The sequence below is a fragment of the Prionailurus viverrinus genome, chromosome A2, assembly GCF_022837055.1.
Source record: "Prionailurus viverrinus isolate Anna chromosome A2, UM_Priviv_1.0, whole genome shotgun sequence".
In the NCBI taxonomy this organism is placed as follows: domain Eukaryota; kingdom Metazoa; phylum Chordata; class Mammalia; order Carnivora; family Felidae; genus Prionailurus; species Prionailurus viverrinus.
In genome coordinates this window covers 168,590,020-168,613,256 of record NC_062562.1, presented here as the reverse complement: position 1 = coordinate 168,613,256, position 23,237 = coordinate 168,590,020, and the positions used below count along the sequence as shown (strand labels likewise).

At 56.0% G+C, this 23,237-nt stretch overlaps 1 protein-coding gene across 2 annotated transcripts in view; it reads left to right on the top strand.

The window, feature by feature from the left end:
• Window positions 1-23,237, top strand: part of PTPRN2 (protein tyrosine phosphatase receptor type N2) — an 805,972-nt gene that overhangs the window by 734,175 nt on the left and 48,560 nt on the right. For both annotated transcript variants that reach the window (XM_047850353.1, XM_047850352.1), the window contains one exon: window positions 14,669-14,816. In XM_047850353.1, the coding sequence (XP_047706309.1) occupies window positions 14,669-14,816 (148 nt within the window). The remainder of the gene's footprint in view (window positions 1-14,668; window positions 14,817-23,237) is intronic.

Genomic DNA, 23,237 nt, shown 5'->3' with positions numbered 1-23,237 from the left:
CTTTATGTCCTGCTAATAAGGAAAGTCATCTAAAGGTGGCGACCTGGTGTCAAAAGAAGCCAGGCAGTGCCCTCACGCAGGCCGGTTCCCCCACTTTCCTGTCTGCTGGCAAAGGGGCGACCTCGCTCCAGAAACGCTTGCACGCCCGTCTGTCTGTGCGCGCTGCAGGGAGCCCCGGCCGGCGGGTGGGGCGGACAGCCCGGTGGACCCTGCTTGCTGACGGCTGGTGGCCGCGGAGGAGTCCCAGGTGGCACGCGTGTGGCGGCGGCGATGAAGGCAGCTGGTGGCAGGGGTGGCTCCGGGCTCCGTGGCTGTGCTGCGCGGGGACAGAGAGCAGGCGGGGGACAGCCGACAGCACGCTCCCTTCCCCCGTCAGCCCCCGAGAACCTGGGGGCGTATAAGGCAGGCAGTCCCCGCACGATCGGCAGTTGAGCTGGAAGAAGATGAAAAGTATAGTTGATAGTCTGATTATCTCTAGCTTTTCACGCTAAAAGGGGAAGGTAATTTCTGGGAGATCGGCTCACTTCCCTTCTCACCTTGGAGCTCCTCCTTTCAGAGGCACCGAGAAAAGAATGCTTGCCAGCCAAGTGCTGGTCACGGAAGCTGAGGCCCGAGCCCCCGCTTCCGTCCACGTCCACAGGGTGGGGGAGCGCCGGGGCCTCGGGCCTCATCCCCCCAAGAGCGAAGGGAAGACAAGTGTTGTGTTTCCTGCCCCCCCCCCCCCCCCCCGTTTATTGCTCACAGCAGGTAGCCTGTTGCTTTAGGAAATTAAAAACCAAACGGCCCTGGTGTCTGTGAGCACTTCAGAATTTCCGCGGGTGTTTTCTCGTAAATGCTGAGAACCCGGCACCTCCCATCTGGATACGGAGAGAACGTTCCGTCTGTGAGGCTCTCTGGGGTGCCCTCCACTGACTCACTGGAATTCTTCATTCTCCCTCAGCACCCCATCAGACAGTCATCAAGTCCTAAGGAGAACAAAGTGCTTCTTAGGGGAGGCCCACTGCTCCGGGGCGGGGCCGTCTGGGCTGCTGGGAGACAGGGTCCCTCCTTCTCCTCTCCTGGGGCCTCCCCTCTGCAGCCGCTCTTGTCCACTCCCAGCGAAAACGAAAACGACCCCCTCGGGCACTCTCACGTCAGGTGAGGGAGGGTAGCGGTGTTGGGTCTTGGAGGAGAGAGTCCGCTTCTGTGACCAGGACTTGGAATTGGCCATTTGGATTGATCATCCATTTGGGGGGGGGAGGGGGGGACGGCCACCCAGACACGTGCATCTGCTGGCACGCGGCAGGGAAAAACAGCTCTTCAGAAACCGCTTCGGAAGCACTTTGAGGAGCCAGCCTGAGTCACGGAACGCCGGTGGAGACACAACCCACGAGCCACCCTGATTTCTCCACGACACCACGTCCGCCGGGTGTCACCCATCAGCTCCCCACAGCGCCAGAGGGGACAGCGGATGTTGCTGATTTGAGACAGCCTGTGTTCCTGCTGGAACTTGTGAACAGGAGGCCTTTTCAGGGTTTGGTTTTCTTAGGCCTGCATTTCCATGACTCGTTTTCCCTCTCGTAGCCCTGACTTTCCCATCAGCGCTTTGGAATCCAAGGTTGCTTTCCAGCCGAATTTTGTGCATTGATGGGATTCCTGAAGAACTTACGGCTTAAAGTATTTTTCGTCTGTCAAAGGGACACGGTTGCGGCTGAAATCAAATTCTTATCTTCTCGTTTAATAAAGACCGTGTATTGATTTATATGGATAGAAACTTGTGAAACGATTTGCAAACACATTCTTTCCTCTTGTTCGGGTAATCTGTGAGAAGTAAATAGAGATGTAGCTTTATCAGACAGCTTCCTTTTCCAGTCCCACTGTTCGGGTTTCTATTGCACATCAAAGGCTCGGGGACATCAACTTGCTTTGTGGAAGGTAACGCCGGTTTCCTGCGCTAAACTGTAGTCAAACTTTGATTTTACAGATGGGATGATTTACTTATTGCCAAACACGGAGGCTTCAGGCCGGTGAGGCGAGAGCGAGGGGGCCCGTCGGGGGCTCTTGTTCCCGTGCGCGTCCTCCTGACTTTCCATCTCTCGGAAAGGCGATGTCCCGTTGATGAAAGTCAGACACCTTAGGAGTAAGTGCTTGCTTAGAAGACAGCTCTTTCGAGAGTTTCAGACGCCACGGGCAGACATTTTATTTAAACGTTTAGAAGGCGGAAATTAGCAGAAGTAGGTTAAAATGGAATGGTGGTTTTCTTTAGACTTGTGTTAATTGAAGAAGCTGCAGAGGAGCGGACCCATGTTTTAAATCGCCGCATCGTCAGTTGTGGGGCTGGGGGAGGGGGTTGTTGCTCTTACTGTCTGTAGACCAAAATTACAGAAACACACAAAAGATATTTGGTAAAGGCAGGTGGTCTGGATGAATAATGTGCCTTTCATTAACACAGTTCCCTTATTAACTGTATAATTAATTGTACATAGCCCAGGGAAGCTGTGGAAATTGCATTTTGAGATGTATCAAAGCAGACTTACGCCTCAGACTTCCACGCAATTCACCATTAATGAAGCCAGAGATGGAACCCTCAAATCTATAATTATTACTTACTCTTTGAATGACAAGCAAAGGATTTTATCAGCAGAGTTTTAAATGAAAGGGGATTAGCAGCTAATGTTGAAATTGTTCATCTTCCGTACGAAAATAATTTTGAAGAAAATGTTTTAGCGGAAGGAGAGGTCTGAGGAAAGCCTTTGCCATTAAAATCGCCATTTTCTGCTACTCCGTATGAATTTGCCCCCGTTGACAGCAGGGTGCAAACATTTTTGAAAGCGAATGAATATTTTATAGGATCCAGAGGTGCTCATGCATTCCAGGAATGGCTTACGCAATATTCCCAAATATCCCGGCAGAGGTGAGGGAGTCCGAAAGCCAGCCAGAGAAAAGAGCCAATGCTGGAAAAATTAAAGTCTAGGAGCATATTCTAAAAGAAATGGAAATTTGTTTAGCAGTGTAGAGCTGTGCCTTCCCCCCCCCCCCTTTCTGGGTGCCCCTTTGATGTAAGATCACGAACAGTAAATATTGTTAGAGAAAACTGTTACATGAAGCACTGGTGCCCGTTTGTCCCAAAAGATCTCATTGGAGACGCTGCATGGCTGCAACACCGTAAATTCGCGGGTCCCCCCCCACCCCCCCCCACCCCACCCCCCGGCGCGGGGCTCTGAGCTAGAAACCGTGGAGCTGTCGCACATTCTCAAGACGGGATTCATACGACAAATATTTATTGACCACCAAGGCTGTGCCAGGCTCCACGCCAGACAGTGGAGAGACTGTAAGGGGTAAAAATAATTGGCCTATTGGGAGTTCCTAAAATGTATCTTACATTTATTTCGTTGTCCTGATTTTTCCCGCTGACTTGATGGCGGGACTAAAACACTAAGTTTATAGCGCCATCTGGTTAGAACTCATGTCGCTATGAACAGGAGAAAGCCAACGTTCAGGCTTCTAGACGCTCTGGAAGGTTGGTGTGGGAGGGACGGTCCCTCCTAGGGCCTGCGGCAAATCCCACATATGTTCTGGGCTGAAGGTCGTTCTAGAGCCCTGCGCTGGCTGGTGGACAGGCGGGACTCGGGCTCTGTTGTGTTTCTTTGGAAGTTCCGAGCTGCCCCCCTCCGCCCCGTGCGGTACAGACGTGTTCTCTTAAAAATTCTTGTTTGCTCAAACCCGATGTCTTCTTGCTTTCATTCTTTAAAATATAAAAAAATGTATTTTAATGCACCGGTCCTATCGCTCCGCTCCAGATTGTGAATGTCTCATGGAATTTTTTGTGGCATCTGGGAACCAGCTCATGATTGTAGCAGTAATTTAATAGCTGGAGCCCGGGCGGTCTGAAGGAGGCAACACGGTATTTCCAACCTACCAGGGCATAATTTGCTCACTAGGGTGACGGCTGGCGATCACGGGCTCCTAACATAGCTGCGCTCGTGTTCGTGGGTGCGCACACGCTCGAATACCTTTGTCTGCGTTTTAGAATGGCCTCATTTGCATATACAGATATCGAAGGGTTCCAGGTTAGTTTAGTTGTTCGGTTGATTTTACATTTTAAATTTTGGGTGAAGCTACTGGCCGTTAATTTTCCGCGGTGCTTTGGGCAGACTTCAGTGAGATTTTGTCCTGCAAAGACGAAAACCAAGCAGTGCTATCAAATATCTGAACATTTTGTCCACGCGGCCAGAGCGCGGAGGTTGTTGGAAATATCAGGAATGTTGATGCACTTTTTCGGATTTTACCTAGACTTTTGACTTTGGGTAAAGTAAGGCTATGACCTCGTTTCTCAGACCAACACAGCGGGCCCTTTCTCCGCTGTGGTCGTATGACAAAGGGCTGAACGAATTCCAGAATATCTGACAAAGTGAAGGGTTGCAGAAATGCAGGAGCACGAGGATGAACAGGTTGGATGATCAGATGAGCAGATTAAATCCTCTCATTTGCTCTGTTAGTGAATCTCGGCAGCTCCGCCTCCAGAACACGGGACGCGTCTGCCCGTTTCTCTGTGCCCTCTGCCGCCGCTGTGGTCCCCGAACGCCAGCCCCTGTAATCTCCAGTGCAGACGGCCCATCTTGTGCACTTGGTCCCCGCCGGTAGTGAGAGCGACGTTTTAAACCCATCTTTACCGTCACGCACCTCCTTTGCCTAAAACGCGCCGGTGGCTTCCCACGGCTCTTACCGCAGACCTCAGGCTCGCCCACGGCCACCTGGCACCCTCGGGATCCAGCCCCGGGCACCACCCCACCTCACTCCCTTTGCTCTGGCCGCCCTGGGCTTCTCTCTGTCCCTGGACCATGCCGGACCCCTTCCCACCCTGGGCCCTCACCCTGGCTGTTCTGTCTCCCTGTATTATCCCTCGACTTTTATATGATGAGCCCTTCCCAGCTTACGGGATGCACTTGGGAACCAGTTTTTCAGAGGGACCTCCCTTCCGGGGGGGTCTGGACCCCTGCCTCCCGCCTCACAGCACTTTTCATGTCTGTGTTCTTTTTTTTTTCCCCTAAAGTATTTGAATGTTTACATGCTGCAGGCACATTCTAGGTGCTTTACAACTGCTACTCCTCATTGATCCATGAAGTGTGTGTCCTGTGTTCTTACTGCTTTCCACTTATCTGAAGTTTCCTTTCTAGTGATATTTGTTTATTTGGATGTGGCCCGTTCTCCAGCAGAAGAAACCAGCCCCGTGAGGACAGACTCTTTGCTGGGTCAGAGCACACAAATGCCCCGGCTGGTCTGATATGCTGGTAACAATGTCAGTGATGAGTGAATACGTAGCTGCACGGCCAACACAGGGGCAGGGCTCTGAAGTAGGCGTCAGGTGTGGCCTCCCTCCCCCACGATTAGAGGAGAAACCCAGCTTTCACCCATGACTTCTCTGCCCTAAATTTAAACACTAACGGCTGTACACGTGTAGAAAAGATGCTGTAATTCTCTCAATTATTTTCCATCGCTTGTAAGTTTCATCTTTCTACCTTAACCTGTGCTCACATAACCTTGATTTTTAAGATGTTAAATAAGGCGATAAGATTCATAAAACCGTTTGCTTAAGCTCGCCGGGCTGCCTGAAGAATGACCGCCTGAAACACAGAGTCGCCGCACGTGGCTCCCGTCTTTGTCCCCCCGCAAAGACCGCGTCTGGGGCCCCACGCACACACCCGAGCACCAGGTCGGGCTAGACGACGCCCCGCAGAAAACAGACCGCCTCCCCTCCTCCTGTTTAGTCAGAGGTAAGGAGGACAGGACTGCTTACTTCTCCCAGTTGATGAATTAGAACCTTTCCGGGACAGAATGTGTTCATCATCAACACTTTCCATCCAGGTTTTCGTCGTAAGTCTTCATAAAATTGCGACTTTTCTTCTTCTGCAAATCTGTCAGGTAAAGGCGAGCGGAAGCCACAGACTTATTTGACGAGCCTGTGTCTCCAGCGCCCGCACAGGTGTCTCAGCGTGCCCCCGTCTCTGTCCAGCACCCGCTAAAGATGACCCTGCGGCCGTGTTAGTTATTTCCCGATTCCGGGAAACGCCCTGCAGGCTTCCGTCCCTGTTCAAGACCTCTCTTTCGTCCGTATGGTTTCTTGCGATTCTGGACTTTGTGCTAGATGCAGAATACCAAGACCAAAACCATGGTAAAATTATAGTGAAGCCCCCCATTGGTTAAGTGCTACGTCATCAAGACTTAACTGGTGTTTGTGTCCCCTCGCCGGTCCCTGTGCCTTGCTGTCCCTCTGCCCCTCCAGAAGCACGTCGGTCGGGGTGGAGGGGGCTTCCCGGAAGTTCTTGGAAAAACATGATGTTTTGTTTAGAGCTTTTGTTTGTCTTTCTAGTTCTTGCATTTTTGTGTTTTATTTTTCGATTACGAAAAGGGTTTTAAATGACACAGGGAATTCCGTGTCACAGCCTCAAAACCAGCACGCTTGCTTTTCTGTCCCTTCCGGGCTGCATTCTGTCACCGTGTTGACTCCCCTCTGTGCCTGAACGGAGTGTAAGCTCGGGCTTCCTCTGATGAAGGCTCCATTCGGCAGTATTTGAGGGTGTCTCCACCACGTTAACAAGCACATTTCTACCACCGCAGGCTGCTGGGTCGCGGGGGGCAGGGCATTTCTGGGTCACGTGCAGACAGCCCTGAGAAGTTTCCAGGGGCCCCTGGGCTGGTCCTCAGAGCTTTCGGGGGAAGACTTTGGGGGCAACGACGCTGGCTCACACTTGTGGGGAAACCGCTTCTGCTGCCCACGCAAAGCCCCTGCAGGCCGGGCTGCCCAGGGCGAGCGACGCATGGAATGTTCCCTCCTCAAACGGATGTCCGTGGAGGCGATTTTTTAACTGTCTAAAAAGGAGGGGAACCGCGTGGCCCTTCGTTCATTCCTCGTGCAGACTTGTTCAGGCTTTTCACGCACACGCCCCGAACTGTGTTTGCTTTTCCCCAGGAAGCGGCACGCTGACAGCACAGGCTTCGAGCCCTTTCTGGGTCTGCAGGCGGGGCTGTTTTTAAGGACAACGCGCGTGTCTCCGCTGTGCGTTCAGAGGGGCACCGCACGAGCGTTAGCCTGCCGTGAGACCAGCCGTCCCAGAGCGGTCGCGTGGGCCTGGGGGGGGGGGGGGGGGCTTCCCCGGTGCGGGGCCGCACCGTGTGCTCCTGTTGTGTGCGTCTGCTGGCAGTGGGGATACAGCCGTGGGGCTCGGGAGTCCGGCTCCCAGCACCTCTTGTCTACGCTGAGAAATGACAAAACTGTCCTCGGATCGTTTAGCCAGATCTGTCCTGGGAGCTGTAACTATTCCGGATTTCTGATTTTGAACTTCGAATATCTTAACATGCCCGCCGCACGGTAAGTTACGTGCAAGCGTGTCGGGCGCGGCGCTCTGCAGAGACAGGTGCGCAGCCCCTCCTGATGAAGCCGTGGCCGTGGCCGTGGCCGCGCGAGCCGAGCGGCACCCCTGACCCCATCGAGCCTCTGCCTTCATTTTCTGTACTTTGTGCTTGGAATTCAAGCATTCAACAGAAACATTCCCTCCACTGCGTTAATGAGGTGTTTATTTTCAAAGAGAGGAACGGTCCCCCTTTCCCCAAAAGGCAGCAGAAACAGCTTTCTCCTTGCTCTTAAAGGCTGTCCTCTCCCGGCCGACCTCACGACACCAGCCGCAGGCCCGTCACGGGGACGGGCAGCGGGCGTGCGCTCTCGCGGAAGGCTTGACGGTCACGTCAGCCAAGTAACGTGGCGAGAGGCGCCAGGGTAAAGAAGGGAGTGGAAACAAAGCTTCGCGCGCAGAAACGGGGCCTTCCCAAACCCCAGCCTTCCTTCATATGCCTCAGCCGCAGCGGGAGGACATTGGCTCCTGGGGTAAAGCGAAGTTTCGCCGGGATGCTTTCTACTCGGTTCATATCGTACCGCAGAGCGGTGGACGTCTCCAGACACCCGTGAGGACGCCGCGACGTTAACGGCGCCCGCAGACGGTGACTGAGGGGGCATCGTGCTGAGTGTCTCGCTGACTGGTCCGTGGTCCCGATCCGTCTGAGTGTTAGCCTTTGGCGCTGGGGGTTCGTCTCCACTGCTCGCTTTGATACTAACGCAGCCACCCGCACCGCCCAGCCTCCCGCCCTTCATCGCTGGCGGTAAGAGCGCGAAGGAACACGCGGTGTCTCGGACGCTTCACCGAGCTGAACTCGCGGTCCCCCCGGGCTCTAGCCGTCCCCTCCACGTGGATTTGGCGGGGCGCCTGCGGCAGCTGGGACCCAGGAGGCACCGGACGAGCCAACCGCGGGGACCCCAGCTCTGCGGCCCGGGTCCACACGGCCCTGGACGAGTCCGCACGCTCCATCGTCCCGGCGTCGGGAGGCAGGCGGCAACACTTCCTGCCGGCATCGAAGGGTGGACGTTGGCCTGTTGAATGTGGTGAAACAGTAGTTGTAAGAAGTGGGACCGTCTCCCTGGAAACCGATCCCTGATCCTGGAAACTGCCCTTGATGTTGACACTAAACCAAAGCCCCGAAACCTCTCCGGTCCTGGCTCGGGCCGAGGGCGCTGAGCCAGCAGCACCGCAGGCTGTGACCTTCCTCTCCCCGCGCCGGAAAACATCTTTCTAAGTAGCCGCCGGATGTCTCACCTTCTCTGCGCTGGCCTTTTCCAGTGATTCCTCTTCTCAAGACTGGCCATCAAACTTCTCGCTCCCTACGCAGGAGTCAACGGAAGGCAGCCAGTAGAGAGGAAGGGGCTGGGTTCTGGGACCATCCCTGATTTCATGGCAGCCTGAGCACGTGTCGGTTCTATGCACACGACGCAGAAGCCGAGTGCTTTCGGAAGACCACCGACCCCCGTGAAAGGACACAACTTGGAAACCACGAACCGCGTGTTTGACGGTGCTTCCTCTTAGTCGTGTCTCTGGTGGCATTTGTGACGGTGTCACTACACTCGCTTGCAGCAATGGTGTGTCCCCAGTAAAGGTGCCGCCGCGACCGCCCCTTGAATTCTGCATCCAAGCTGCGGTCAGTGGCTGGTATTGGTGGAGATGTACTGTGTCATGGCTGATCAGGTAATGGCAGTGTCCCCAGAACTGCGGTACAGCCACGGAATCTGGAAGGGAATTAAGGAGATTCCCTCTTTCTCTAATTTTTTGTGATGTTTATTTGTTTTTGAGAAAGAGAGGGATACAGTGGGAGCAGGGGAGGGGCAGAGAGAGAGAGGGAGACACGGAATCCCAAGCAGGTTCCAGGCTCCGAGCTGTCAGCACAGAGCCCGACGCGGGGCTCAAAGCCACGAACTTGAGATCATGACCTGAGCCGAAGCCAGACATTCAACCAACTGAGCCACCCAGGCGCCCCGCAAGAGATTCCCTCTTTTGCTGGTGAAAAGCTGATACCCACCATGATCGCCATCCTTTCTGCCTGTTCACGCTTTATAATGCACAAAGTGTATGTCACATACTGACCCAGTCAACCCTCAGAACCACCTTCAGAAATACGTACTGTGATTCCCAGTTTACGTAGTAGTGAATCAAAGGTGGGTGAGATTGGGTGGTTTGCCCAGAAGTACAACCAAGAAGCAGCTACGTGAGGACCAATCCTCGTTGTTTATTACATCGTTAAGAAGTCTTTCAAAATCAAGTCCGGTGCCTGTTCCATTTTACTGCCTCCCAGTTCAGCAAAAGCTCCTCCAGGCTTTCCTAAAGGCTTTGTGGATGGTAGCCAAAATCATCTCCTGAAGACACGAAGTGCTCTTGTGGTTATTAGCAAAACCCCATTATGTTGCAGAGCATCCCAGATGATCGATATTTCTAGAAATCACTTTCCTGAGCTCGCGGCGTTGACAATTCGATGAGAAAACACTGCAGAAAATATTTAAGCTATCTTGACAAACTGTGGACATGTCTCCAAGCAGTAACATTTTTGTCCCAGAGGTTTGGGATTCCGTGTAAAGTTACCCCATTAAATGTGGAGGCCAGTTTGTCTGACACAGGGAGCTGTTTGAAAAGTCCTCTGATGGCACACAGTCCTTGTGACCCAGAAGGTGTTTGTAATCTTCCTACCCGTGGTCTAATAGTGTGAGTGAGAAGAAAGAAGGTGTAAGGTAGGGAGCTGGGCTCTCAAGAGGAAGATTAAACAGGAGAACCTCTGATGGGGTGAGTGTCTCACAAAATAGGGCTTATGAAAGCTGGGGTCCTTCTCACCTCGCAAAAAACTCAAAAGAAATGCTGGACCACCGTCACCTGGCGCCATGTGGCCCGAGGCCAGTGTCAGCCAGCGTGTGCCGGTTGTAACTCGGGAAACCACCTTCTGGAACCTGCGGGCCTTTTCCCACAAGCGGTGGGATCTGGGAACTATCCTTTCCGCGAGCACATTAAGCCTGGATCCCAGGAAAGTATCAGAATTCAAGAAGGTTCAGACAGCTCCCCACTCAGGTCTCACCTAAAATCAGCTGGAATAAAATCCCGATGGAGGTCAAGACTATGGAAATGCGATGCCGAGTTCTTCCGGCCAAGAACCCTTTCAGAACCTCTCCCTCCGTCACCCACAAATACTAAGGGTGCAGTGAGCAGCTCGGAAAGATCAAAGACCTGCTTCCAAACATTCCTGACGAACCACAGGAGCCATCAAAATTCATGTATCTAAGCTCTTCAAATTGAACCAACTAACACCGAGCACTGGCTCTTCAGACTGCCCGTCGTGGGGGACCCCACCCGCATGTGCCTGGCTCCCGTCTAGTGCCATTAACGAGTACTTTGTGTATCCCAGGGCTTCTTTCTCAAAGCTTCGATTCGGAGGTACTCACAAGGGCCAGGAACGGGGGCTGCGTAAAGTGATGTGCGTGAGACGGGTCCCTGACCGGCAGCTGCTCGCAGCTGGGACGGCAGGTTCTAGAGACACCCCCGTCACACCAGTGATGGCACTGTTGTATCCCGAGCACAGGAGTTCTCACACAACTCGGGGAGAAGGACACAGGGTCTGGACTCAGAAGGAAGAGGAGGGGCTCGGGGAGAAGAGCTTTCTCAACCGTTGCTCGGGGAGGACTCGGGGAGATGACACAGGGTCTGGACTCAGAAGGAAGAGGAGGGGCTCGGGGAGAAGAGCTTTCTCAACCGTTGCTGTGTCTTCAGGCTCCTAAGGCTGCCATTACATTGCAGTGGCCACCACGCCTACTGGGTATGGATCATAGACATGCTGCTTGGGTAACCCAGAAAGGAAGAAGGCGGTGAGGAAACATATAATGAACCATTCCAAAGCCCTTATGTTACCTTTAAGACCAATTCTCCCAACTTCCAGAAGACTCTAATGCATTTTTTTTTTTTTTGGATGCTGTCATTGACGTAAAATGTTTATTTGTAACACAAATTACTTCTAGAAATTTCCAGGTTATGAGCAATCATCCAGCAAATATTGACTGTGTGCCCAAAGCACATGCCAAGTGAATGAGACATGGGTCCCATTTTCAAAAATATTGATCTCATGAGAGGAAGATCCTGACACCACCCCCCCACCAGGCTGTAGCACAAAGCAGAATGTGATTAATGTCACAGGACGTAGTTTTTAAAATAGTAAGTGTCTGACGAAGAGGGTGGAATCGTAGGAAAGGAGGATCAGAGAGGCTGGCCGTAGGCACATCTCAGACTCACAAAGGAGACAGGAGCGTTTGCACTGACCGTAAAGTCTGGATAGATTCATTACAGAAGACTCTGCATGAACAAAGCATAGAGAGTGATGGCGATATGGGGTGGGACATCAAAACACTGGGAAATAGTCTTATTGAGATAGAAAGGCGCAGGTTAGTAAAATGAAGTTTAGACAAAGGACAGTGCTAGTCTAGGCTCCATTAGTGATTTCTGAAACGGATGGTATCTGGGACCAGGAAGTTCTGTGGATTTGAAGGTCAGGGTGTGGGGAGAAGGATGCAGCAGTGAGCCAAGACAAAACAGCAGCATCCCAGATGGCAGACCCAAGCTTAGGTGCTGCCCCTGACTGCTGGGGACTTCGGGCTCATGGTTTCACAAATCTAGGCCTCGGCTTCCTCGAATATAAGAGGAAAGCTTCATCTCTGCTTCTTTTCAATTCAGGTAAGAAAGTCCTGTAATAAAAATGTTGTCCAAAGCTGAAGCGATGGTGATAAGCGAGGGGGAAAAAAAGCGGCCGAAGCACATGCCAACAAGGGTGGGGCTTATCGAAGCCTTATGGTTAGCTCTGGATGGTGGAGTTATTAGTGGCATTTGTTTTCATTCTGCTGACCTTCACTATCTTTCTTTTCTATGAATGCTACATGTGTAATAAAAATGTACAGACACACACACACACAGATAAAACAAAAGTATTAGAATGTCAGTTTTTAAAACAACTCCAGCTACACACTCACTCTGGGGGAAAGAACATGAGCAGTGTCTCAATTACATGTTAATTTACCCAGTTATTCCCAAAAGCAACTGTGTCTGAGGAGGGTTACTGTACCTGTTCTGGCTCATACGTCCCACACCCTTGAGAGACAGGACCCCACAGGCAGTTTGTTTTTGCCGTTGTTTAAAACACATTATTTCACAGACAACATGGAAATATCCTCTCCTGTCACAGGTGAATAGCATCTTGTCCCCAAACATGAGAGAGGAAAGTCTCCTAAACCGTGCAAGGGGAAATTACATCAGTTTAATATAAGTGATAAAACATTAACAGAACAGATCAACTTGAAATGCCCCGAACCGGGCAGACACAGGAGTGTCTGTGGAAGCAACACAGGCCGAGAGGCTGGAAAGTTATCTCAACTTTCATAGAATCAAGTTATCACTTTAGAAGACTTTGTTCTCAGAAAAACCATGTCTTTGCTCCCTCCTCCGTCTTACCACCAAGCTTCCCTCCTGGAGTCCGGTGTGCATTTCTTGCCATAAGTTTAGAAATTGAACTGACCTTGCAGCCTTCACGCCCCATAGTTGAGGTGACTGTAAACACCTAAACAGCCGCAGGTGCAGGGTCGGAGATAACATCCCGTGCCTGTTTCGCAGACGATACCTGATCTTGAGGAAAGTTCGGAAGCACTGAAACCACACACGTGAGCCAGAACTACTCCTCCCCCCACCACACCATATTTTAGCTAGAGGACTATTTCACAAAACTTAAATATTGTATCATGCTGAAACGTCCTTATTAGGACAACTTTGGCACAAAAATATGCATCCGATATTCCATAATGATTGTCTCCAAAAAAAGCAGTTGGCAGTTGACGTTTTCTGGATTGGGCCACTTAAATTCGCTTCCTTCCCATGCGAGGAAACTGGAGGGACTGGGTGGGGGTCCCAGAGTCAGGTCCTGGCAACGAGGGTCCAGGGCGTGTCACGGAAAAAGCACCCACTGTGTGGTTCGTGTGGTCCTCCGTCACCTGCACAGAAGGCTGTCAGCTGGTTCCCTCAGTGGCTTCAGCAGGGGCCACGGAAGATATGTGACAGTCATAACCCATGTCCCGGCATCTGGTCACAGCCCATCGCTGCCCCCCCCCCCGGGCCAGGCAGACCCTGAAGGTGATGTCTTCCCTCCCACAGCACTCACCGAGGCACCGGCTTTCCGTGGTTTGTAGACCAACATGGACACAGTAGGTGCCTGTTGAGTGAATAACAAAACGACTCGAGTCCACACTAGTCCAAACTGTGATAAGAGGAAGGAGGACCCAGCAGGACTGGCTTGAGTTCCCTTCCTTCTCCCCAGGCCCCTTGAGCCCCGAGCAGCTGGCCGGGGAGGAGACATGGAGCAGGCCTGTCCTCGTCCTTGTGGGGGCCTGAGCTGGGTGCTCACTTGGGGTGACAGGACGGTGGGGGCTGGCAGGGTGCCAATCCTTGGGGAGACGTTGGGGTGCCTGACCGCTAGAGACCCGGACCTGTGTGCTCGTGTTTTATTTTGTTGGTGGGACTAGCTGAACATGTGTGTCCACACACAACACACTGAAGAGCCACAAACAAGATGTTACAGGTGCGACCCTCTTTGGGTACGACAAAGCAGCTGGGGTTCGGTCATTTGCAGTGTTTTTCCTCAAAATCACGTTATTTCACCACTACCTAGATTGGTGAGATGCCGGCCCCTGTGGTTGTCTTTGTGGGAGGGAATGTTCCGGAGGCATTTCCCCGTCCACGTCTAGCGATCGCTGACGACAAGCAGGTGCCCGGAAAACTTAGAGCCAAGCAGCCAAAGGTCAAGATGTCTGCTTCCATCGCTTCGGGTCTGTGTTTTTCCCGCTACAGGCTCTGTGTCGTTTTCTGTGTTTTTACCACCACAAGCTCTGTGACGTTTCACGCATCAGAGCAGCCAGTATCTTCTGCATCACGCCCGCTGGATCCAGAACAGTGGGCCAGTTACAAGGAAAATGGCTTCTGTCCGGACACGTTATCTACGCCAGCTTTTGGTCGGGTGACCAGGTCTGGCCCTACGTGTGCAGTTCTTTCTCCCGGTCAGTTCATAATAGCGGACAGGGCCCCCCGTCATGATCCAAGTGTCCCTGATGCCCAGGCTCCGCGCCCGAGCGAGCACATTTTGAGCCCCCGGGAACCGACCCGCAGAACACGTGTTCTTACTGGATCCGGTAGGAACCGGCTTCTTCACGTGTGCCCGCAGGGGACGTGTGAGCCGCCCTGTCCATCGGCCCCTTGGGTGTCACGACGCCTCCCTGACTCTGTGTTTTCCGCTCCAGGCCTACATGGAGGACCACCTGAAGAACAAGAACCGCCTGGAGAAGGAGTGGGAGGCGCTGTGTGCCTACCAGGCGGAGCCCAACAGCTCACTCGTGGCCCAGAGGGCGGAGAACGCACACAAGAACCGCTCTCCGGCAGTGCTGACCTGTACGTAGCCGCGCGGGGGCCCCGGCCAAGGGAGGGCGGCCCTCAGTGACGGGTGGGCTGGGCTGCCCCCGCCTGCTGTCTCCTCATTTTCCTGCTGTCCCCACCCCCGGTGCCCGGCCGGCGAACACACCACCCCTGGGAAGCCGCCCCTAGCCTGAAAACGGGGTCGGCTCCTTCCTTTGTGCTCCAGCGACACAGTCCCAGGTTGGGGACGGCTGTGCCCCGACCGGCACTTGCTCTGTTGGCTGTTACCGTGCAACTCGAGACTCGTTTCTTAGCTGCTGCGAACCTCCTCCTCGTCTGTAATCGGGGTCGAACTGTCTTCCTTGGAATCGCCAAGCCCTGAGGGCGGTTAGCGTAGCGGCTGCCACGTCGTGGGCAGGCGTGAGCGCTGGTCGCTGCCACGGCAGTCTTCCCGCCTGACACTCGGGTCAACAGGCGTCGCCGAGGGCCGACTCTGGCCGGGAATCACCGCCAGAAAGCAGCGACACAAAGAGACCAGTTCCGCAAAGCAATTTGCGCCGAGTAGGAGACAAAGTTACGTCAGGGCTTGAGTGTGTTAGCAGTGACCTACAGAAGGAGAGGCCGCAGAGGACATGCTCAAACAAACCCGCCTGGTGGGGCTCCTTTTCTTGCATCACTTAACAGGTGCGTCAACCTCCCGTGTTCTAGCACGTTCCAGGCCAGGGTTGCGCTTTGATTCACGTATGAACCCGCCCTGCACGGAGGAGAGAGGAGAGGGATCGCAGGTGCGTTTGTGACCAAAGTGCCTGACACGAACGGACCCTCTCTGAACACTGATCCGTGAAGAGCAAATGTGTGCACGGAGTTACTATCTTAGTATCTGCAGACGAGGGGTCCTTGCACGTACGGCCAACATGATGAAATGTTGTCGGCTGACATTTTTGAGGGCACAGCAAAGCCACACCCTCAGCAAAATCGGCGTCCACGGTGGGGACAGCCGCCCCCCGCCCCCCCGCCACCACCACCGTGTCCCAGTCCCCGGGTCCCAGCCCTTTGGAGCCCATGACGCAGCCTGGTGGCGTGGCCACGGGCCGTCTCCTGCCGGGCCCCCTCGCCTGGCCCAGTAGATGCCTTGGGAGTAGATGCCTCAGGAGATGCTCAGATGTAAATGGCAGCGATCTGATCCGAGTTTACGGGTCAGAAAGATTAAAAGCTGGCATCCCGTGTCGCCTTAGACACTGACGACAGCGTCACAGACCCTCGAAATCTGAACGCGCTTCTGGGTGTGATGTTTTCTAACAGGTCAGTGAGGGCGCAGGCTAGGCCCTCTGTCTCCGTGAGGTCTGAGGAGTTTTTCCCCGAAGGGCTTTAATAGTAGAGGAGCTTTTGTCATCTATGTGTTTTATATTTAGAAGAAAAGCAAAAAAAAAAAAAAAAAGCCATTGACTAACACATTTATTAAGTACCTACTGCGTGCCAGGCTGCTGCTAGATACGGGGCCACGCGAGGATCTAACGTGGCCGCTGTGCTCGGGGCCTAGATGGGGAGTCCAGGAGGCTTCTGCCTGATCCTGGAACGCTTAGCTATTTGGGGCCGACGCTCAGCAAACTGGGACGGCACGCGTCCCTGGGTCGGGTCGCTTACGTGGACTATCAGGTCCCTTGTGGTAAAGACTAAATCCAAAGCATCTCCCTCCAGCGCCCCTCCGGACCACGGTAGGTGCCCCCCGCTGTCCCTGTGACCACAGGCCAGGACCTTAGCGATGGTAGCACGTCCTGTCCCAAGGCCCTGGTGCCCCTGATGTCCGCCCTTCTTGGATCAGGCGCTGGGGAGCAGGTGGCCGGTGCCCCTGCCCCAGCAGCCTGGCCGGGTGCTCTTGGCTGTCTGGAGTCACGAAGGGGCAGCTGTGCTGGTCACGGATGGCAGGGCAGGGCAAGCACACTGACACAGTGACACAGGAGCATTTTCGTGGGTGACCCGGGGACCCCACTGTCCCCCACACTTGCGGCCTCCTTCACGCGTAGAGGGAAATCCTACCAGCAGATTTCGGCCCTCGTCCTCCCCGAGCAGGATGGGGACGGCACGGCTTACGCTCTCCTCGGTCCTGCCAGACTCCACCAGAGACGAGTACCCCGCGTCCTGTTGGTGAGCGTGCACGGCCCGCACGGCACAGAATCGGCCCCGTGGTGGAACCGCAAGGTGCTGGGCAAGTGGCTGGTGGTGTCTGTGAAAAGGCGGCCGGCGCCCGTGAGCGCAGAAGGCACCCTCCCCGGCACGCGCAATGCTCTGGGCCTGCGGCGGCGGGTGGGAGCCTCGGCCGGCTTCCCCGGTGTCTCCCACCCCGCTCCCCCGTTGCCTGGTTTGACGGGTTCCTGGGTGCGCCTGGCGGGACCCCGCGGCCCGGGCCTCCCGTCCACGCAGACGGTCCTCCATCCGGGAGACGGGACCCGTGACGTCCGTGATGCGCACCAGTCCCGTGCCCACGGGGTTTACCAGCTGGACTCCGGGGCTTCCCAGGGCCTGTCATGCCCGCACTCCCCGCGCCCTCTGCCCTCCGCCCTCCTGTGCGCCCTCACTCGTCTGCGGCCCGTCTGAGGGCGTCCCCTGCTCCCACACCGGGGCTTCTAGCGGAGGCTGGCAGGTCCCGTGGGAAATTCAGAAGTGGCTCCGATATCCATTTTCCATCCCTGACAGCCTGGAGCTGTGTTTCCGAGGACGATTTAGGAACAGATGAACCGGCTTTGTCTGTGCTCCGTCATCTTACAAGTTTGAAGAATTTAATATGCTTCCTAAATGTATTTGTATTTTTAGGAGGAATTATGCAATATTCTGCTCATCTGCTTTTTAAATTAAGAACAGGAATATGATGCTATTTTGGCATACCGTCTTAAACAAAAAAAAAATGTTTTCGATTCTGTGTCACAAAAACAAGGGAGAGATTAGATGGAGACAAAGAACACTTAGAGGTGAAACCGGAGAGAACAGCCCAGGACCCAGATACCCAGAGACCGAGCGAAAGGCCCTCAATGGAACATTCTCACAGTCTGGGTTTCCGGGGCTTTGTCGTGAAAGAGATCACAGCTCAGCTCCGGAGCCAGGGTGCAGCCGCGGGCGCCCCTGCCTTGACTCGCGGACCTGGCCAGGTGGGGATGACGGCTGACCTTGCCTGGCTGTCCCCCACGGTCAGGGCACCTGGTGGCACCAGGCCACAGCTGAGCGCATGAAGCCGCCCCCCCCGCCCCATCGCCTCTAGTCCCCCCGGGAACCAGCCCTGCACTTGCCAGATGAGGGCGCTGGGGCTCAAACCCATCCCTCTGCTGGTGGGACTGCCCACATATGCTTGTGCACGAGCCTGACATTTTCTGTGTCAGAAAAATGGACACAAATTTCAAACGTCCCCAGAGATGGATATTTGAAATACATACAAGAACTGTGGTACTTTGGCTAAGCGTTGCTGTCCTTAAAACAACACACAGAAAATAATTTCTTTCCAAACAACTGTTTGGTTTAAATTGGTTTTTCTGAACTCTAAGCAGGCTCCCCATAGAAGAATACTCTGGGCTGGGCACTTCTGAGCCACCCAGACCCGCCCCGATCTGCCCGTAAGCACTGGTCCTGGGCGAGACTCCTAAATCTGGTAAGCAAGCGGGATCTGTCCTCCTCTGGTGTGAGAAGGGTCTGCACGCGTCTCACCTCCACGAAGAAGTTATGGGTCCAGAGAAGCACCGGGCGTGGCTGCCGTGTTTCGGTCTCGGAGCCGTCCGGATCTCTGCCTCCAGATGCGGGGAGGCCGCGGGTTTGTTGATGTCGATAAGGAAGCATCCCAGCGAATTCCGTGTGGGCTTTCTCGTGGCTGCACCACGCAGAAGCTGTCCCCGCGGCCGCGCTGCCTGAGACCGGAGGGGAGGTGGTGTTTCTACGGGAAGTCGGGAAGAGGCAAACGCGGCGTTTCAGGAGCAGGAGTCCTTCTCGACGGGCCACGTCCTGAGGGCGCCTGGAAGTGGCATCCTTACACGGTCACAGCACAGACCCCGCCACCAGCCCCTCGGGGTTCCAAGGGCGTTGACTGTCGGCACAATTTAGCCACTCGGGAGACCCCCTACGGCGTGGCTGTGTCCGCCCCAGCATTCCCTTCGCGGGGCTACTCACGACCCTTGACGCCGTGGGGGCCCTGAGGCCGCCGGCCGCTGGGCCTGACCCCTCCAGACGGGCTCCGGTCTCTTTGGCCAGAGCGATCCGGTGGCCCTTCAGAGGGCGTGGGTGCACCCCTCCCCGCCCTGGGCACATCGCCGTCTGCCGCAATCTCACATTCACTGCGCGGCAGGCCCGTCACAAGCCACGAGGTCCGCTCGTCTTGGGGTCGCCATCAGCTGAAGTCCGGGGGCCCCTTCTGTCCCCCGGGATCCCGGTCCCCACGCCCTCACACAGGTGCCTGAGAGGTGCTTCACATCCGTCCTCATTCGAAGTCATGAAGATCTGGATTCCTGGTTCAATGTAGCGCCTCCGTCTGTCGCCAAGCCACCTGTACCTGTTATGAACGGGACTTCTGCGTCTTCAAGTTTTCCAGAGAAATACATCCGACAGGGTCGTTGCGGGGCCCTGTTCCCCCGAGCCTCCCGCACGTGGGCACAGACCCGTGCGGGGACATCGGTGGCTGTTCGTCAGCTGAGGCTTGGCCAACAGCCCTGCTGCCCGGCCCGGGTCGGGAGGGCGTCCTCTCGGCCCGGTCACGTCCAGATGCTTGTCGAGCATTCTCGTGCCAGGCCCGGGGGCAGATGCCACAGATGCCGTATCTCTGTTCACCCTGACAGACTCGGGTTCTGTCTTCCCCGTCGCCCGTAGAAGAGTCAGCCCTTAAGGCCAAGCGGTTAGGCTCAGGCCACCCTCCTGACCCTGGGGAGGACGGGCCAGCAGTGAGATCCCACCGGAGGGGCTCCCGCGCGGGCCCGCCCGGGAGCCCCTCGCGAAGACGAAATGTGACCAGCCTGGCATGATTTTCCCGCACACGATTTACCGCAAGAGTCTGGAGACACTCGGGCTGAAATGACAACTTGGTGGTGGCATCCCACACCCACGCTCGACACCTGCCGGTCAGTACTCCGCCGATTTGCCCAGCGTGTGTGTGCGCTTTACTTATTTTTTGGCTGAACTATTTCGAAGTGAGTCTCAGCCACCGGGACGTCTACTTAACTGCTTTCCCCGGTGCCTCCTAAGCGGGGGACATTCTCCCACTTACGACAACTGCACTGTCACAACTAAGAAAACCAACAGTAACACCCCAGCGCCGTCTAATTCCCATCCATGTTTGTTTACCATGAACCTTCGTTAAGGGTCACCCCTGCACTTGGGGTTTGACGTCTCCGGCTCTTTTTAACTTTAAAACAACCCCCTTTGTTCTCTGACGTGACTTGTCCCTAATGAAGCTACTCTCCCACTGACCACATTCCCGTTCCAGAGCCTCACGGAGTACGCAGTTCGCAGCCTGCCCATCCTGCTGGGTCGGCGGGAAACTCGCCTGCTGGTCTGCAGACCTGCCGTTTCACCCCGTTCTGGTCACGCGGTCAGGGCGCAGAGGCCCAGGGCCGCCGCGAGATCCAGAGTGGCGGTGCGGGTCCGCGTCCCCACGCGGCTTCCGTGGACGGGAGCGGCGTGCTCCTGTGGCCTCACCCGGAACACTGGCAACACCCTGCCCTCGCTCACCTGGCCGGCGCCCGGGACCCCGACAGCGAGTGGGCACCCCACCACTCTGTCCACTCAGCCCACCGTCTGTCCACCCCCTAAGTGTCTCTTCTCTGCCCTTCCTGGTGTGAAAAAGTGTTCTCTTTGACAGAGGTGGTCGAGGCAGAGTCGTGATTGAGTGCATTTCCTCTAAATTACCTGGTTACGTGGTTTCATCTGCACCAGACAGGTCTGTCTCATCCCGATAAAAAGATGCGACTATTAGACTCTTCTGGTCTGAACAGATGCAGCTGTCAGACTCCTCTACCCCCGTGCGTACTCCCTCAGCCCACAGGACGTCAGCCTCCCGGACGTGTGTCCCATGAGGTTTGCGTCCTCGCTTGTCCCCATCCTTGGTTTACGTCCCCTCTCCTCCTCCGCGCGTGGCCTCCTGAATTTTGAAGCCCCTCTTCTGTAGCTACTGTTTCTCCCTTCTCACTTGGGATACGTGCACCTGTGCCCTCTGGGCTCCAATGCTTAGGGTGTCCTGTGTCTCTTTGGCTGGGTTCCCTTCCAGAGTCTCCGGAACAAAGTTCTCTCCTCTGGTTGCACATTCAGTGTCCAACAGGTGTTTTCTTTCTTGGCAAATAAACACTTTAAGATCATCTGGCCACTTTTCCCTGGAGGTTAACACCAATGTAGACATTTTTTCCTTATTAAAATTCAGTTCGGGCGAGAAGCAAGCCTTGGTACTGGTGTGGGCTTCCAGGAGATGGGTTTTAGCGGGAAGTTGCGATGTACATGTGCACCTCCCTTCCTAACCGTCCTCCCTCCGCCCCCCGGTGACCCCTGAATTCCCACTTGCCTAGAGGCCCTGTTCCACCAGTGAGGTTTCCGAAACACTTCAGTTGACTTCAGTTGACTTCGGCCTTCCCTCGGCAGGGAGGCTGACCTCAGCCGCCTTCTTCTGCACTGGGTCAGGAGAGGGCCACCCACCCACCCGGCCGCAGGGTCCCTAACCCGCAGCGGGAACCTGGAGAGAGCCGCCAACCCACGTGACCACAGCATCCCTAACCTGCGGTGGGAACCTGGAGAGCGACACCCACGTGTCCGCAGGGGCCCTAACCCGTGGTGGGAACCTGGAGAGAGCCGCCAACCCACGTGACCGCAGCACCCCTAACCTGCAGCGGAAACCCGGAGAGAACCGCCCACCCACGTGGCCGCAGCGTCCCTAACCCCTGGGGGGAACCTGGCGAGAACCGCCCACCCGGACGCAGGGTCCTTAACCTGCGGCGGGAACCTGGGGTCGCAGAGCCCGTTTTCTCTCGAGAGAAGCCAAGTCTCCAAAGGATTACATCTGTCACTTTGCTGAGTGTGGCAGCAGAGTAATGGCCCGAAGATGCTCACGTCCCAACCCTCCGCACCTGTGACTATGTCACCTCACGTGATGGGATTTACGTGGCAGATGGAAGGAAGGTTTGCTGATCAGCTGTGTTGACGTAGGGCGGTTCCCTAGAACTGCGGGGCAGGGGCGAGTGGAGGAGGGTGGTGCAGGGGGAAGAGGAGTAGGGGGCGTGTGGGGGAGGGAAGAGGGGGTGCGAGGGGGAGAGAAGAGGGAGCCGTGGGGGCGGAGGGGGTATGGGGGTTGGAAGGAAATGGGCGGCACGCGTGGGGCGGGCGGTGCGGGGAGCGTGGGGGAGGGCAGTGAGGGGTGGGGAGGGGAGGGCACGTAGGGGAGGGGAGGGCACGTAGAAGAGGGCAGTGGGAGGAGCGGGGGGGGGGTGCAAGGGTGTGTGGTGGAGGGTGGGGGGGGTGGGGAAGAGGGAGGAGTGGGGGGTGCGGGGGTGCATGGAGGAGGGGAGTGAGGGCGTGGGGGAGGGTGGGGTGGGGTGCATAGAGGAGGGAGGAGGGGGTGGGGACGTGGGGGAGGGCGGTGAGGGGTGGGGGGCACGTAGAAGAGGGCAGTGGGAGGAGCGGGGGGGGGGTGCAGGGGTGTGTGGTGGAGGGCGGGGGGCGTGGGGAAGAGGGAGGAGTGGGGGGTGCGAGGATGCATGGAGGAGGAGGGTGGGGGCATGGGGGAGGGCGGTGAGGGGTGGGGTGGGGTGCGTGGAGGAGGGGCGCGGGGTAGGGGCGCGAGGGGGCCGCCGGGAGGTGTGGCGGGGTGCAGAGCCGGGAAGCGGGAGGGGCTCCGACGTGCGTGTGGAGGGGTCGCGAGTGGGGAACAGCCGGCGAAGGCAGGGCGGCGCGCTGTGCCTGGACCCTCAGAACCCACGTGCGGGCACCTCGGTGAGGACGGAGACTCGAGGCTGTGATTCATGGGTGGTGCCCGCAGCCACCGAGGGTGGCCCTTCTTACGGCGGCCACAGGGGACCCACCCCGTCCGCGCCTGCGCCCTGTGGGTCGGCTCCACCGCTGTCGCAGGGACCGTGGGACCGGCTTCCGTGTGGGTCTCTGATGGGGACGAAGACGTGGCACCGTCTGCACCACCAGCCTCTTGGCCCAGACGCCGGCGTCGCCCCACCGGACGGGCCGCCCCGGGGTCTCAGGCACAGCGGATTTGGGGAACTCCTCTGCGCCCGAGGTAGGGTTATCTGCTGGACACTGGCCGAGCGCGCGGGTGCATCCCTTGGGATGCGGGAGGCACCGCGTCTCCCCAGGGGGCGCTCCCCGGGTGTCTGTCGTCCACCGTCCACCAGGACATGGTCTCGTGGTCCCTCCGCGACGGCCGCCTCCTCGCCAGCAGCTCACCCTCCCCGCAGAGCTGGGCCGTTGGGTGCGGGGCATGGCCGCTCAGGCCTG